The sequence below is a fragment of the Rattus norvegicus genome, chromosome 5 (assembly GCF_036323735.1).
Source record: "Rattus norvegicus strain BN/NHsdMcwi chromosome 5, GRCr8, whole genome shotgun sequence".
Lineage (NCBI taxonomy): Eukaryota > Metazoa > Chordata > Mammalia > Rodentia > Muridae > Rattus > Rattus norvegicus.
Genome location: NC_086023.1, coordinates 29,536,736 through 29,551,429, shown reverse-complemented (window position 1 = coordinate 29,551,429; position 14,694 = coordinate 29,536,736). Strand labels below are relative to the sequence as shown.

Here is a 14,694-nt window from a genome sequence, read left to right as displayed (position 1 = left end):
GCGGAAAAAGCTACTGGTCCAAAACATACAGGAAATCCAGGACTCAATGAGAAGATCAAACCTAAGGATAATAGGTATAGAAGAGAGTGAAGACTCCCAGCTCAAAGGACCAGTAAATATCTTCAACAAAATCATAGAAGAAAACTTCCCTAACCTAAAAAAAGAGATACCCATAGACATACAAGAAGCCTACAGAACTCCAAATAGATTGGACCAGAAAAGAAACACCTCCCGTCACATAATTGTCAAAACACCAAACACACAGAATAAAGAAAGAATATTAAAAGCAGTAAGGGAAAAAGGTCAAGTAACATATAAAGGCAGACCTATCAGAATCACACCAGACTTCTCGCCAGAAACTATGAAGGCCAGAAGATCCTGGACTGATGTCATACAGACCCTAAGAGAACACAAATGCCAGCCCAGGTTACTGTATCCAGCAAAACTCTCAATTAACATTGATGGAGAAACCAAGATATTCCATGACAAAACCAAATTTACACAATATCTTTCTACAAATCCAGCACTACAAAGGATAATAAATGGTAAAGCCCAACATAAGGAGGCAAGCTATACCCTAGAAGAAGCAAGAAACTAATCGTCTTGGCAACAAAACAAAGAGAATGAAAGCACACAACCATAACCTCACATCCAAATATGAATATAACGGGAAGCAATAATCACTATTCCTTAATATCTCTCAATATCAATGGCCTCAACTCCCCAATAAAAAGACATAGATTAACAAACTGGATACGCAACGAGGACCCTGCATTCTGCTGCCTACAGGAAACACACCTCAGAGACAAAGACAGACACTACCTCAGAGTGAAAGGCTGGAAAAAGACTTTCCAAGCAAATGGTCAGAAGAAGCAAGCTGGAGTAGCCATTCTAATATCAAATAAAATCAATTTCCAACTAAAAGTCATCAAAAAAGATGAGGAAGGACACTTCATATTCATCAAAGGAAAAATCCACCAAGATGAACTCTCAATCCTAAATATCTATGCCCCAAATACAAGGGCACCTACATACGTAAAAGAAACCTTACTAAAGCTCAAAACACACATTGCACTTCACACAATAATAGTGGGAGATTTCAACACCCCACTCTCATCAATGGACAGATCATGGAAACAGAAATTAAACAGTGATGTCGACAGACTAAGAGAAGTCATGAGCCAAATGGACTTAACAGATATTTATAGAACATTCTATCCTAAAGCAAAAGGATATACCTTCTTCTCAGCTCCTCATGGTACTTTCTCCAAAATTGACCATATAATTGGTCAAAAAACGGGCCTCAACAGGTACAGAAAGATAGAAATAATCCCATGCGTGCTATCGGACCACCACGGCCTAAAACTGGTCTTCAATAACAATAAGGGAAGAATGCCCACATATACGTGGAAATTGAACAATGCTCTACTCAATGATAACCTGGTCAAGGAAGAAATAAAGAAAGAAATTAAAAACTTTTTAGAATTTAATGAAAATGAAGATACAACATACCCAAACTTATGGGACACAATGAAAGCTGTGCTAAGAGGAAAACTCATAGCGCTGAGTGCCTGCAGAAAGAAACAGGAAAGAGCATATGTCAGCAGCTTGACAGCACACCTAAAAGCTCTAGAACAAAAAGAAGCAAATACACCCAGGAGGAGTAGAAGGCAGGAAATAATCAAACTCAGAGCTGAAATCAACCAAGTAGAAACAAAAAGGACCATAGAAAGAATCAACAGAACCAAAAGTTGGTTCTTTGAGAAAATCAACAAGATAGATAAACCCTTAGCCAGACTAACGAGAGGACACAGAGAGTGCATCCAAATTAACAAAATCAGAAATGAAAAGGGAGACATAACTACAGATTCAGAGGAAATTCAAAAAATCATCAGATCTTACTATAAAAACCTATATTCAACAAAACTTGAAAATCTTCAGGAAATGGACAATTTCCTAGACAGATACCAGGTATCGAAGTTAAATCAAGAACAGACAAACCAGTTAAACAACCCCATAACTCCTAAGGAAATAGAAGCAGTCATTAAAGGTCTCCCAACCAAAAAGAGCCCAGGTCCAAACAGGTTTAGTGCAGAATTCTATCAAACCTTCATAGAAGACCTCATACCAATATTATCCAAACTATTCCACAAAATTGAAACAGATGGAGCACTACCGAATTCCTTCTACGAAGCCACAATTACTCTTATACCTAAACCACACAAAGACACAATAAAGAAAGGGAACTTCAGACCAATTTCCCTTATGAATATCGACGCAAAAATACTCAATAAAATTCTGGCAAACAGAATTCAAGAGCACATCAAAACAATCATCCACCATGATCAAGTAGGCTTCATCCCAGGCATGCAGGGATGGTTTAATATACGGAAAACCATCAACGTGATCCATTATATAAACAAACTGAAAGAACAGAACCACATGATCATTTCATTAGATGCTGAGAAAGCATTTGACAAAATTCAACACCCCTTCATGATAAAAGTCCTGGAAAGAATAGGAATTCAAGGCCCATACCTAAACATAGTAAAAGCCATATACAGCAAACCAGTTGCTAACATTAAACTAAATGGAGAGAAACTTGAAGCAATCCCACTAAAATCAGGGACTAGACAAGGCTGCCCACTCTCTCCCTACTTATTCAATATAGTTCTTGAAGTTCTAGCCAGAGCAATCAGACAACAAAAGGAGATCAAGGGGATACAGATCGGAAAAGAAGAGGTCAAAATATCACTATTTGCAGATGACATGATAGTATATTTAAGTGATCCCAAAAGTTCCACCAGAGAACTACTAAAGCTGATAAACAACTTCAGCAAAGTGGCTGGGTATAAAATTAACTCAAATAAATCAGTTGCCTTCCTCTATACAAAAGAGAAACAAGCCGAGAAAGAAATTAGGGAAACGACACCCTTCATAATAGACCCAAATAATATAAAGTACCTCGGTGTGACTTTAACCAAGCAAGTAAAAGATCTGTACAATAAGAACTTCAAGACACTGAGGAAAGAAATTGAAGAAGACCTCAGAAGATGGAAAGATCTCCCATGCTCATGGATTGGCAGGATTAATTTAGTAAAAATAGCCATTTTACCAAAAGCAATCTACAGATTCAATGCAATCCCCATCAAAATACCAATCCAATTCTTCAAAGAGTTAGACAGAACAATTTGCAAATTCATCTGGAATAACAAAAAACCCAGGATAGCTAAAGCTATCCTCAACAATAAAAGGACTTCAGGGGGAATCACTATCCCTGAACTCAAGCAGTATTACAGAGCAATAGTGATAAAAACTGCATGGTATTGGTACAGAGACAGACAGATAGACCAATGGAATAGAATTGAAGACCCAGAAATGAACCCACACACCTATGGTCACTTGATTTTTGACAAAGGAGCCAAAACCATCCAATGGAAAAAAGATAGCATTTTCAGCAAATGGTGCTGGTTCAACTGGAGGGCAACATGTAGAAGAATGCAGATCGATCCATCCTTATCACCCTGTACAAAGCTTAAGTCCAAGTGGATCAAGGACCTCCACATCAAACCAGACACACTCAAACTAATAGAAGAAAAACTAGGGAAGCATCTGGAACACATGGGCACTGGAAAAAATTTCCTGAACAAAACACCAATGGCTTATGCTCTAAGATCAAGAATCGACAAATGGGATCTCATAAAACTGCAAAGCTTCTGTAAGGCAAAGGACACTGTGGTTAGGACAAAATGGCAACCAACAGATTGGGAAAAGATCTTTACCAATCCTACAACAGATAGAGGCCTTATATCCAAAATATACAAAGAACTCAAGAAGTTAGACCGCAGGGAAACAAATAACCCTATTAAAAAATGGGGTTCAGAGCTAAACAAAGAATTCACAGCTGAGGAATGCTGAATGGCTGAGAAACACCTAAAGAAATGTTCAACATCTTTAGTCATAAGGGAAATGCAAATCAAAACAACCCTGAGATTTCACCTCACACCAGTGAGAATGGCTAAGATCAAAGAATCAGGTGACAGCAGATGCTGGCGAGGATGTGGAGAAAGAGGAACACTCCTCCATTGTTGGTGGGATTGCAGACTGGTAAAACTATTCTGGAAATCAGTCTGGAGGTTCCTCAGAAAATTGGACATTGAACTGCCTGAGGATCCAGCTATACCTCTCTTGGGCATATACCCAAAAGATGCCTCAACATATAAAAGAGACACGTGCTCCACTATGTTCATCGCAGCCTTATTTATAATAGCCAGAAACTGGAAAGAACCCAGATGCCCTTCAACAGAGGAATGGATACAGAAAATGTGGTACATCTACACAATGGAATATTACTCAGCTATCAAAAAGAACGAGTTTATGAAATTCGTAGGCAAATGGTTGGAACTGGAAAATATCATCCTGAGTGAGCTAACCCAATCACAGAAAGACATACATAGTATGCACCCATTAATAAGTGGCTATTAGCCCAAATGCTTGAATTACCCTAGATGCCTAGAACAAATGAAACTCAAGACGGATGATCAAAATGTGAATGCTTCACTCCTTTTTTAAAAGGGGAACAAGAATACCTTTGGCAGGGAAGGGAGAGGCAAAGATTAAAACAGAGACTGAAGGAACACCCATTCAGAGCCTGCCCCACATGTGGCCCATACATATACAGCCACCCAATTAGACAAGATGGATGAAGCAAAGAAGTGCAGACCGACAGGAGCCGGGTGTAGATCGCTCCTGAGAGACACAGCCAGAATACAGCAAATACAGAGGCGAATGCCAGCAGCAAACCACTGAACTGAGAATAGGTCCCCCGTTGAAGGAATCAGAGAAAGAACTGGAAGAGCTTGAAGGGGCTCGAGACCCCAAAAGTACAACAATGCCAAGCAACCAGAGCTTCCAGGGACTAAGCCACTACCTAAATACTATACATGGACTGACCCTGGACTCTGACCCCATAGGTAGCAATGAATATCCTAGTAAGAGCACCAGTGGAAGGGGAAGCCCTGGGTCCTGCTAAGACTGAACCCCCAGTGAACTAGACTATGGGGGGAGGGCGGCAATGGGGGGAGGGTTGGGAGGGGAACACCCATAAGGAAGGGGAGGAGGGAGGGGGATGTTTGCCCGGAAACCGGGAAAGGGAATAACACTTGAAATGTATATAAGAAATACTCAAGTTAATAAAAAAAAATGTGTATGTATACATATATGCATATACAATATAAAAAAAAACAAAGACTACTACCTAAAGATTTAATCTAAATAACAACTGTTACGCCAACTTAAATGCATGTCAGATATTTCCTTGCAAATTTATGGACTTTCCTATCACCCGAACACAAACCCTGATAGGATCTGAGTTTTTCAAAATCATTTTATTTTATGTGTCTGAGTGATTTGCCTGCACGTGTGTCTGCGCTCCACTTTCCTGACTCTGCAGGTAGGTTTGCCGGAAGTGTAGCCAGCTATGAGCTGCCACACAGGCACTAGTGCTTTGCACCACTGAACTATCCCTGTAGCCTTTCTGATCGTATCTGCTGCCAGTAACGAAACTTGGAATTTCAATTAAAAGACAGAGTTTTCCGAAAACTTGCTGGTGGCTATGATATGAGCAGCTTTTCAATATCTAGATGGTTTTTTAAATCATTGTTTTACTCATCATTTACTTGTTTATTTGTTTTTGGACCAGAGATCTTGCTATTGTAACCCTGAGTACCCTGGAACTTGCAATACAGAACAGGATTAGCCTCAGACTTTGGGTATTCTCCCCACCTCTGCCTCCACAGTGCTGGGATTACAGGTGTGTGCCACCCTGTACAGCTTACTGAACGCTTTGTTCAATGAGATAGGTGGCAGCAGGAATCGGAGTGATTCTGTAATATATTACATTGTGCTATTTGGTCAGGGTATCAGTGTTTCCAAGTGACCAGTGCACAGCACTAGCAAACTGTGAATGATCCATTCGAAGAATAGGAGAGCTGGAGGAAGGACTGAAGGACCAGAAGAGGACACAGACTCCAAAGGACCATGAACACAGTCAACTAACCTGGACCCTTGGAGCTCTCAGGGTCTGAACCGCCAACCAGGGAGTATACACATCTGGCCCTAGGTCCACCGCACAGATGTAGTAGATATGCAGCTTGGTCATGTAGGTCCCCAAACAACTGGAGCAGAGGCCATCCCTAAAGCTGTTGCCTGCCTGTGAATCCTATGTCCCTGGCTGGGCTACCTTAGTAGCCTCAGTGGAAGAGGATGAATGCAGCCCCGCAGAGGCTCAATGTGTCAGCTAGGGGTGGGGGTGGGGCAGATAACCTGGGGGCTCCACCCTCTCTGAGGAGAAGGGGAGAGATAGAGGGAGAGACTGTGTAAGGGAGCAGGGAAACTGGCAGCAATTGGGATAAAAAGTGAGTAAATAAATAAATAAGAAAATACTAAAGAAAAAAAGCACATTGAGTTCTTTCCCCTTTTCTCCCACATATCTGCATGAGCCTGGATTTTCTCCACATGTTGTATCGGACCTCAGGAACTTATAACTGCTCAGTCCAGATGCAGATATTAAAAATCCAGGTGGAGTGGTAACACACATCTGTAATCCCGGCACAGGGGTCGGGGGGTAGGGAGGTAGAAGCAGGTAGATCTCTGTGAATTTGAGGCCAGTCTGGCCTATCGAGTAAAGTGTGGTCTACATAGTGAATCCTAGGTCTGTCTTACAGTAACACAGACACACACACACACACACACACACAGACATGCACACACAGACACAGACATGCACGCGCGCACACACACACACACATACACACACGCACGCACACACACACACAGGCACACACATACATACACACACACACACACACACGCACGCACACACACAGGCACACGCACAGGCGCACACACAGAGACACAGGCCGGCACACAAACACAGACATGCATACACACACACACACACATACACACACACACACACACACACACACACACACAAAGAATCCAGATGCATTCTATTGAAGCCAGACATTACAGAAAACTATAAAATAATGTCATTCATTACTCTTATAAGCACAGTTATTTCTCATAAAAACCCACCACATATGTCTATGCATATGGTTTTTTATTTTCCTCAGATTAATAACAGTTTTCAGTTCTAAGTTCTCAGATGAGAAGTATTTATAGATGTGACCCACATACACAAACTCTACTGAGATCTTCAAAAACTTAGAGAATTTCAAGAAAACGTCTGAATATCTTCATTGAAGACTTCTTAGGCCTGAGGTTTCCCTACTCTGCTTAACTAGGAATGGCTCATGTTTACCCGGGGAGCTATGGGGATAGCCTGGGGCTTCCATCAAGTCCAGCTCACCCCTTCTGCCTCCTGTACCTGGTTTCTGGCAGCCATCGTCATAACCCAAAGCAATAGGGAAGTGGAAATGCATGGCTTTCACGTAAGGCACAGTGACCAACCAGACGGGATTCTGTTGAATTAAATCTAGCGTTCACATGGGTGCCTTTGCTGACTTTTCATATGTGCGGCTAAAACCTACAGGGCTCCTTCTGACCCTGGCCCCGATGGAGTCCCAACGAGTGCCTCCTTGTGTCCCTTCTCAGGTGAGTCTGGCCTTCCCACACCTCGTTACCTGCTGGATTTGCTGGGGCTCTGGTCATTCCTGTCCTAGTCGTGATGCTAAAGTGGCTCTCTGAAGGGAGAAGGGAGGACGAGAGGAGCAGATTGTACAACACATTGGCTGCTTTATGGTTTACAGAAGTCACATCGTGAGAATGGCCTCGGTATTGGTCCCCGAGGCCATTGTGGGGATCACACTGAAGAATCATAAAAAGTCATGGGTTCTGAAGCTAGAAATGCACATCAGTGGACAAGAGTCACTGTTGCTCTAGCACTGGACCCAAGTCAAAGCCGGCCTTGTTGGCACAGAGAATTTCAGGACAACCCGGGCTAAATCAAGAGACCCTGTCTCAAAACAAAACAGTGAGAGGAATGAAACGCCTCGGAGCTCTCTTTTTGTACAGCAGAAAAAAGGCGAAGGCAGATGCATGTTCTCTCTCTCGTGGACGCGACATAGACTGAACGAAAAAGGAAGATGACACACGTATGACGAGACGACACAAGCCTTGCACAACAGAACAAACAGGTAGATGAAGGCACAGCTAGTCTCATATGCGTGTACTTTCCTGAAGGCAAGATTGTGACTGTGGTGCATGGCCGACCACTTGTGTTTGCTTGGTGGACTTGTTGGTTTGACTCACGCTTTACTGAGGAAGTTTCTTTCAGCGCATCCTCCAGATTGAAATCATCGAAGTCTCCATATCCTGCAAAGAAGAAGACAATTTAAAGTTTAGGTAGTTTTTAAAATGAAGGTGACATTGCAATATTTTCTTTGTCCTTACCATTATAATTTGTGGCTCTGAGAACTGAACCTAGGACCTAGAACGTACTGGGCAAGTGTTCACCACTGAGGCTGATGCTAAAATATACTCTTCACATGGTGTTTGTCATTTAAAAATATAAGGGGATGTGAATGCAAACGGAAAACAAAAATCCAAAGTAGCTATACTTACGCCAAGAAAAAATAGAGCAGAAGTCAAACACTCCATTGAAACAGATCACTACATAATGCAAAAGGGCTACTTCAGCAACAAGTCAAATGCATTTGAGATATATATCTATATATGTATGTATATATATGTCCCCATTGTCAGGCACCCAAGCATATATGGCAATCATTAATAGATATGAACATAGAATGTAACACAGTAATAGGAAACTTCCACCATCAAATGGATGACCTAAGCATGGGGAGAAACAGTGGGTTTTACAAGTGTTCTTTGCAAATGCACACATAGGGAACATCACAGATCATGTGCTAATACACGAAGCACATTCCAGTGGTGATTATGGAAGAGTGGATCATATCAAGTCCCTTTTCTGACTACAACAGCATGAAACTAAGACTGAATGGTGAGAGAGAGAGCTCACAAATATGTAGAAATTAAACAGCACTCTTCTCGACAATCCATATGTCAACGAAAACCAACTAGACGGAAACCAAACAGGATCCAGAGACGAGGGCACATGGGATCACAATACACTCAAACGGAAAGCAGTCCTGACCGGAAGCCTGCATTACATCAGCCCTCATGTTACACCTCAGAAAGCTAGAAAGCAGAACAAAGGGAAAGCCAAGCAGAGCAAAGCATTTTTAAAAAAACAACAAAGTGGGTAATCTAAAGGAAATGATTGAAATTTCTTTATTTATGTGTGTGTGTGTGTGTGTGTGTGTGTGTGTATTTATGTATGTATGTTTTGGGGTGCATGTATGTTTCTGCATGGCATGCATGCAGTGCCTTTAGAGGCCAGAAGAGGGTGTGTCAACTCCTCTACAACTGGAGTTACAGATGACTGTGGTCTGTCATGTGAATGTTAGGGATCAAACAAACCCATGTCCTGTGGAAAAGCAGTCAGTGATCTTTACTGCTGGGTCATTTCTGGAACCCCACAGAAGAAGCGGTTGTATACAAGGATGAATTCAGAAAGCTGAATATCACACACTTTGTCTCAAATGAAGAGTCTAGATTTGAATTTTTATTTATTTTTAATTTTTAAAAATTACACGTATGTGTGTATTGGTAGACATAGGTACAGGTGCTCTTGGAAACCAGAAGTGAGTGTCAGTTCCCTAGGAGGTGGGGCTAGCAGTTCACCATGGATGCTGGGAACCAAAATCTTAATGACTAAGCTAGCTTTCAAGTCTGAGTCTAGATTTTAAACAAGCACTCGAGGAACGGAACAAATAAAATAAAATCACACATCACAAATCCTAGGACACAGTTCAGAATAAGTGAAAGCCCTGTGTGGCCAGTGTGGAAAGTGATAGGGTAGACATTGGTCAGTGACAGGCACGAACTATAGGTTGGTGATAATATAAAAGTCAGAAATCCAAAATGATCTAAAATCCGTATAAGCAGTACTTGACCTGTATGCTACAAAGCTGCCAAAAATAAAAGCAAAATAATAGTAGTGTAAAATACACAACCCAGAAATAAACTCGAACGTAACTCTTACGGAGAGTTGAAAATGCACAAAGGGTTAAGGATAGTGTCTTCAGGAATCACTGGTGGGAAAACACAAAAGAATAAAATTAGACATTTATTCCAATACAGTAACTGAATCATAATTAATTTGCAATTTATTAAATGCGATACCCAATCCTGAAGAGCTACTAAAAGAAGTAGCAGGCATTGGTCTGGCTGATGGTTTCCTGAAGAGCATTCCCAAAGCATAGGCAAAAAAGCAAACTGCAGCAGTGAGGTGGGGCTTACAGGGCAAGGGCTCACTCCGCAAGTGGAAAGCCCTGGGTTCAATTCCCAGCACCACAAAACAAGGAGACTAACATGCGTCCAACCAAAATGCTTCACCACAGCTAAAGGATGACCCGTGCAATTAAGTGACATTTTCCACAAAGAAATGATGTTTATGGTCAGCCGATGAATTAAAAGACAATGTACGACAACTCTAAACTTTGGGGAAAGACAAATTGCAAGTGCAATGAAGCTAGCTTTAATCCTAGCACATGGAAAACGGTGTGGACACTCCTGAAAAGTAAGCATAGAATTATCCTATAATCCAGTTATATGAAGCTTGGGAAGTGAGGTCGGTATGTCAGAGGCATCTGCACACTCACGCTCAGTGCACAACTATTCACGTAGCCAACATATGGGGAAAACAACTCAAGCTTTATCTATGTGAATGAATACAGACATTATTAGAATATATAATTATACAGAAATTATACAGAATATTAGACTAGGGAAATGGCTTGGTGATATCACGCTTACTTGGTGTGTGCAAAAGGCCCAATCCCTAGAATTACAAAGAAGAGCATATGGAAGAAAAAAGGAAATCACATCACTCACGGCAGCACAGATGGATAAATGCTTCAAGGTCCTGTGTATATGGGATCTAGACTGGCAGAGTTTTAAGGGTTTATAGCCTTGCCTCACTTCCCATTCACTCGGTTTCACATTTGCTGATGTGATCTCTCAGCTTCCTGTCCGGGACACCTGCTGCCACTTCTCCCCTGCAGACAGGGGCTGGGATGGCGGGAAAGGCCCTTGAGTGAGTTACTGTTCTATATCAAAACACCATGAGCAGCAGCAACATAAGAAATCAAGCTCACTTTGGCTGGTTGCTCCAGAGAAAGGTCATAAGCTTCCTGGCGCTTTGCAATCTACATAAGCCTTTATTTCGGCTCTGTGACTAGGAGACCAAGAACCCACACATACCTGGCTTGGACCTTGACCATTAGGAAGAGGCCTGGTAGGGCATGTGTGTAAACCCAGCAAAAAGAAGGATGACGCAGGATTGTGAGTTCAAAGTTAGGCTAGGATTTACACAGACCATGTTTAAAAACTGTGCTCCATAAATATACACAAGTGTTATTTGTCAATTAAAATAAACTTTACCAGGAGGAATAACTCAGTGGTAGAGTTCAATATCCAATACCAAATAAATAAGTAAATAAATATTTTAGATTATCTCTAATAGATTTCTAAATTATCTTTGTATGAAAAAAAATTATAGTGACACACTCTTGAGAGTCCTTATTCTCCAAACGTTATCAAAAGACAATCAGGGTTGTTGAGATGGCTCTGTAGGGAAAAGAACTTCATTGAAAAAGTCTGGCACCTGAGTTCAATCCCCAGCTCTAGAAAGTTACTCTCTGACCTCAACATGTCTGTGTGGCATTTGTGCCTCCCCTGCCACAAACATCATGCATATCCACAAAACAATAAGTCATTCAAAAAGGCAGCCATCCAAAACCACACCAAGTACCTAGAGTTGATGTCCTTCTAAAAACAATGTACTTTCTCCGAAATCACACCAGCAACAAGGAAAATCAGGGTTGTCGTTTATTAGACAGTAGAAGGCTATTTGAAACAAACGTTGCAATCACGCAGGAAGTCTTGAGAGGACGGCTTTTGCAAGAAAGGGTGCTGTATTCTCCAGGCTCATTGACAATGAGCTAAGCCCTCTCACACTACCCTGGATTAAAGTATTTTGCCAACTCAAGGTACTTTAGCCATCACGCTGGCCCCTGGGATGTAAACTGGCTATTCTAACTGTACTCGATTGAAAAGGCTCGAGGGCAAAGGCTGTTCATGAAGAAACTGTCCTCTGAAGTGGACCCACCTATCCACCCCTGTGTCCTACTGAGTTTGATACTTACTGAGTGCTGTGGGTTCTAGGCCAACCTAGACCACATGCTGGGGCCATATTTACAGTTTTTGAGGCAAGATCTCACTATGTAGCCCTAGCTGGCCTAATACCGATTATGAAGACTTACACAGAACTTTCTGCCTTTCTTTCCAAAGTGCTGGGACTAACAATATCTGCCACTGTGCCTAGTATGGTGACACCATCTTTAAAAGCAACCAAAGCAGCAGATACAAATAATGCTTTACTTGTAGTGGTCTTTTCATGCTTCCCAATTCTCACTATAAATATGAGAAAAACAACGGACAAATCCCAACTGGGGAATATTGTGCAAAACAACTAAGTAGGCCCCCTTTCTCACCTGTTAAGGTCATGGAGACCAGGGAGAGCCTGAGACAGAATCCCTGCCTGGGGACCCTATGGGGGCAATGGCTTCAGCTAAAAGTCAAGAACTCTGTAGCACAATGTGCAGCTCTTGGGTTCCTATTGGTTAACAAGAGGATCGACATCGGTTCTTAATCTAAGATAATGTGAGTGATGACAGGGGAAGGTAGTAGAGTGCATGTAGAAATTCTCTGCTGCTTGGAACTTTTTCAAATCTAATTGTTCCGAAAGTAATTTTATTTAAAAAAATCATTTTCCTATAGCAAAAAAAGAGTATTTATCAAATAAAAATATGTGGATTATATAGCCTCAAAACAGTTAAGAAAAAACTGAAAAACAACATAAATGATGAAACTAAATCAAATCCACAAAAGACACCAGAGAGGGAAAGAAAGGCCAGAGAACACATAGAGACGATTATGAACTTTAGTGTAGGGATGTGTCCAATCAGGGAAAAGCAGCCATAAAATAGGCAAAATCCCCAAAGCAAGTGCTCTCAGAACTAAACAACCAGTCAGAGACGTAGATGCTGGCATAGTGAAGACTCCCTGGATTGTTACAAATATAGTCCAGTGTGCAGAGACCGGGGCAGCCGGCACATCAGCTAACCCATGTACACCGAAGACATCTGAGTACGGAGACCAAACACTTCATATCCTATTTGCAAAGTTCCTAGAAGTCTGTAGTTACTCCAACATTTAAATATTTTATACATGCGTTTTCCAACTTGATCATGCCACTTCTAAATATGCAATAGAGAAAAACAATAAGAGGGCATAAAGCAGAACACACAAAGATCTCAGCCTTAGCTCTGCCTACAACAGCAAAACCAGAGGCAGGCAGAGCAGCGGTCATCAGAGAGGCCCAGCTCTGTGAGAGGCGGCTCTTCCACACAATAACTTACTGCATGGCTGTGTTCGAAAAGACGGGCAGTGCCCGTACTGACATGAAACATGTTCTGAAATCCAGCAAGACACAGAGAAATCCCCTCCTATTTGTGTGTGTATATCTAAATCCTCAACCATAAAAATGTTGTAGACGTTCACACACGGGAGCTGCTAATACAGGTTATGTTTAGGAACTATTTCCTGTCAGGATGATGGCCTGCTTGCTTTTGGAAAAAAAATTTAATCATGTCCATGTCTTTTCCTTACAATAATTCAAGGTTCTATGTCAGTGTCTTCCAAACCATAAGCCTATCATTGCACTGAGTCCTTAAACACTCTTTCCCTATGTCACTGCCCAATAACAGAAGTGCACGCTCCACCATAGCAAGCTGAGCTAATAACTGTACAACTGGCCACTCCCTTACCAGCTCCTGACGTACCTGGCCATGTCATTAGGTAAGGCGTTAAGAGCAGTGAGACGCACCTTTGTAATGTTTATTAATTAATTCCTTATTGATTGATTCAACAGGCCCAAACCATCTCTGAATGAAAGACCCTCCCTCAAGCTCAGTCCTGATCTATTGACACTTGTTCAAATCCTACGAGGGCGAGAATGTAATCCGATGGTGCGGCCCTTAAGGAACATGCACGAAGCCCTGGGTTTCGTTTTTCCGAACCATAAGACAATGCACACCCACAACGTAGCACAACTGAAACCCCACAGGGGTCCTCACACAACACCACATGGACCAAAGGGCACTGCTCACCCATGCTCTAACTCAGCTCTGTTTGGGCTGCCAGCACGTGTCCCGGATGCACTTTTGAAAGCGGTCAATTCATCTTAGGCCCAGTTCACAACTCATAAGCCTTGGAATCTGAGAGGACAGCCTTCCCAGCATTCAGCAGAAAAGTTTCTTCATCCACTACAGAAGGCCACTAGGAATTTAATAGGAAAACCGCACCACGCGCTGATAACACCTGTCCAACGCAGTCTTTTTCAAAGTCAAAGACAGAGAAGGATTTTGGAAATGTTCCCTGTGAACTTGTGCGTGTGCTCGAAAGGCTCTACTGAATACAATGCTGGTTCTAACCAACACACCAGGAGAGCCAGCGTCTATCCTCCAGCTCTGTTTCCTTTGAGGAGAGAAAATAAACCCGACCTCCACTGCAACCTGATTTACA

General features: G+C 41.9%; 1 protein-coding gene across 6 annotated transcripts in view; it reads right to left on the bottom strand.

The window, feature by feature from the left end:
- Positions 1–14,694, bottom strand: part of Cd99l4 (CD99 molecule like 4) — a 65,257-nt gene that overhangs the window by 33,888 nt on the left and 16,675 nt on the right. For 5 of the 6 annotated variants that reach the window (XR_010066450.1, XM_063288201.1, XM_063288203.1 and 2 more), the window contains exon 2: positions 8,275–8,337. Coding sequence is in view for 3 of the 6 variants with exons in the window: in XM_063288201.1 (XP_063144271.1) it covers positions 8,275–8,337 (63 nt within the window). In the remaining 3 variants the exon portion in view is untranslated. Of the gene's footprint in view, positions 1–8,274; positions 8,338–10,084; positions 10,140–14,694 lie in introns of all 6 variants that reach the window. The other variant, XM_039110935.2, reaches the window with a different exon arrangement.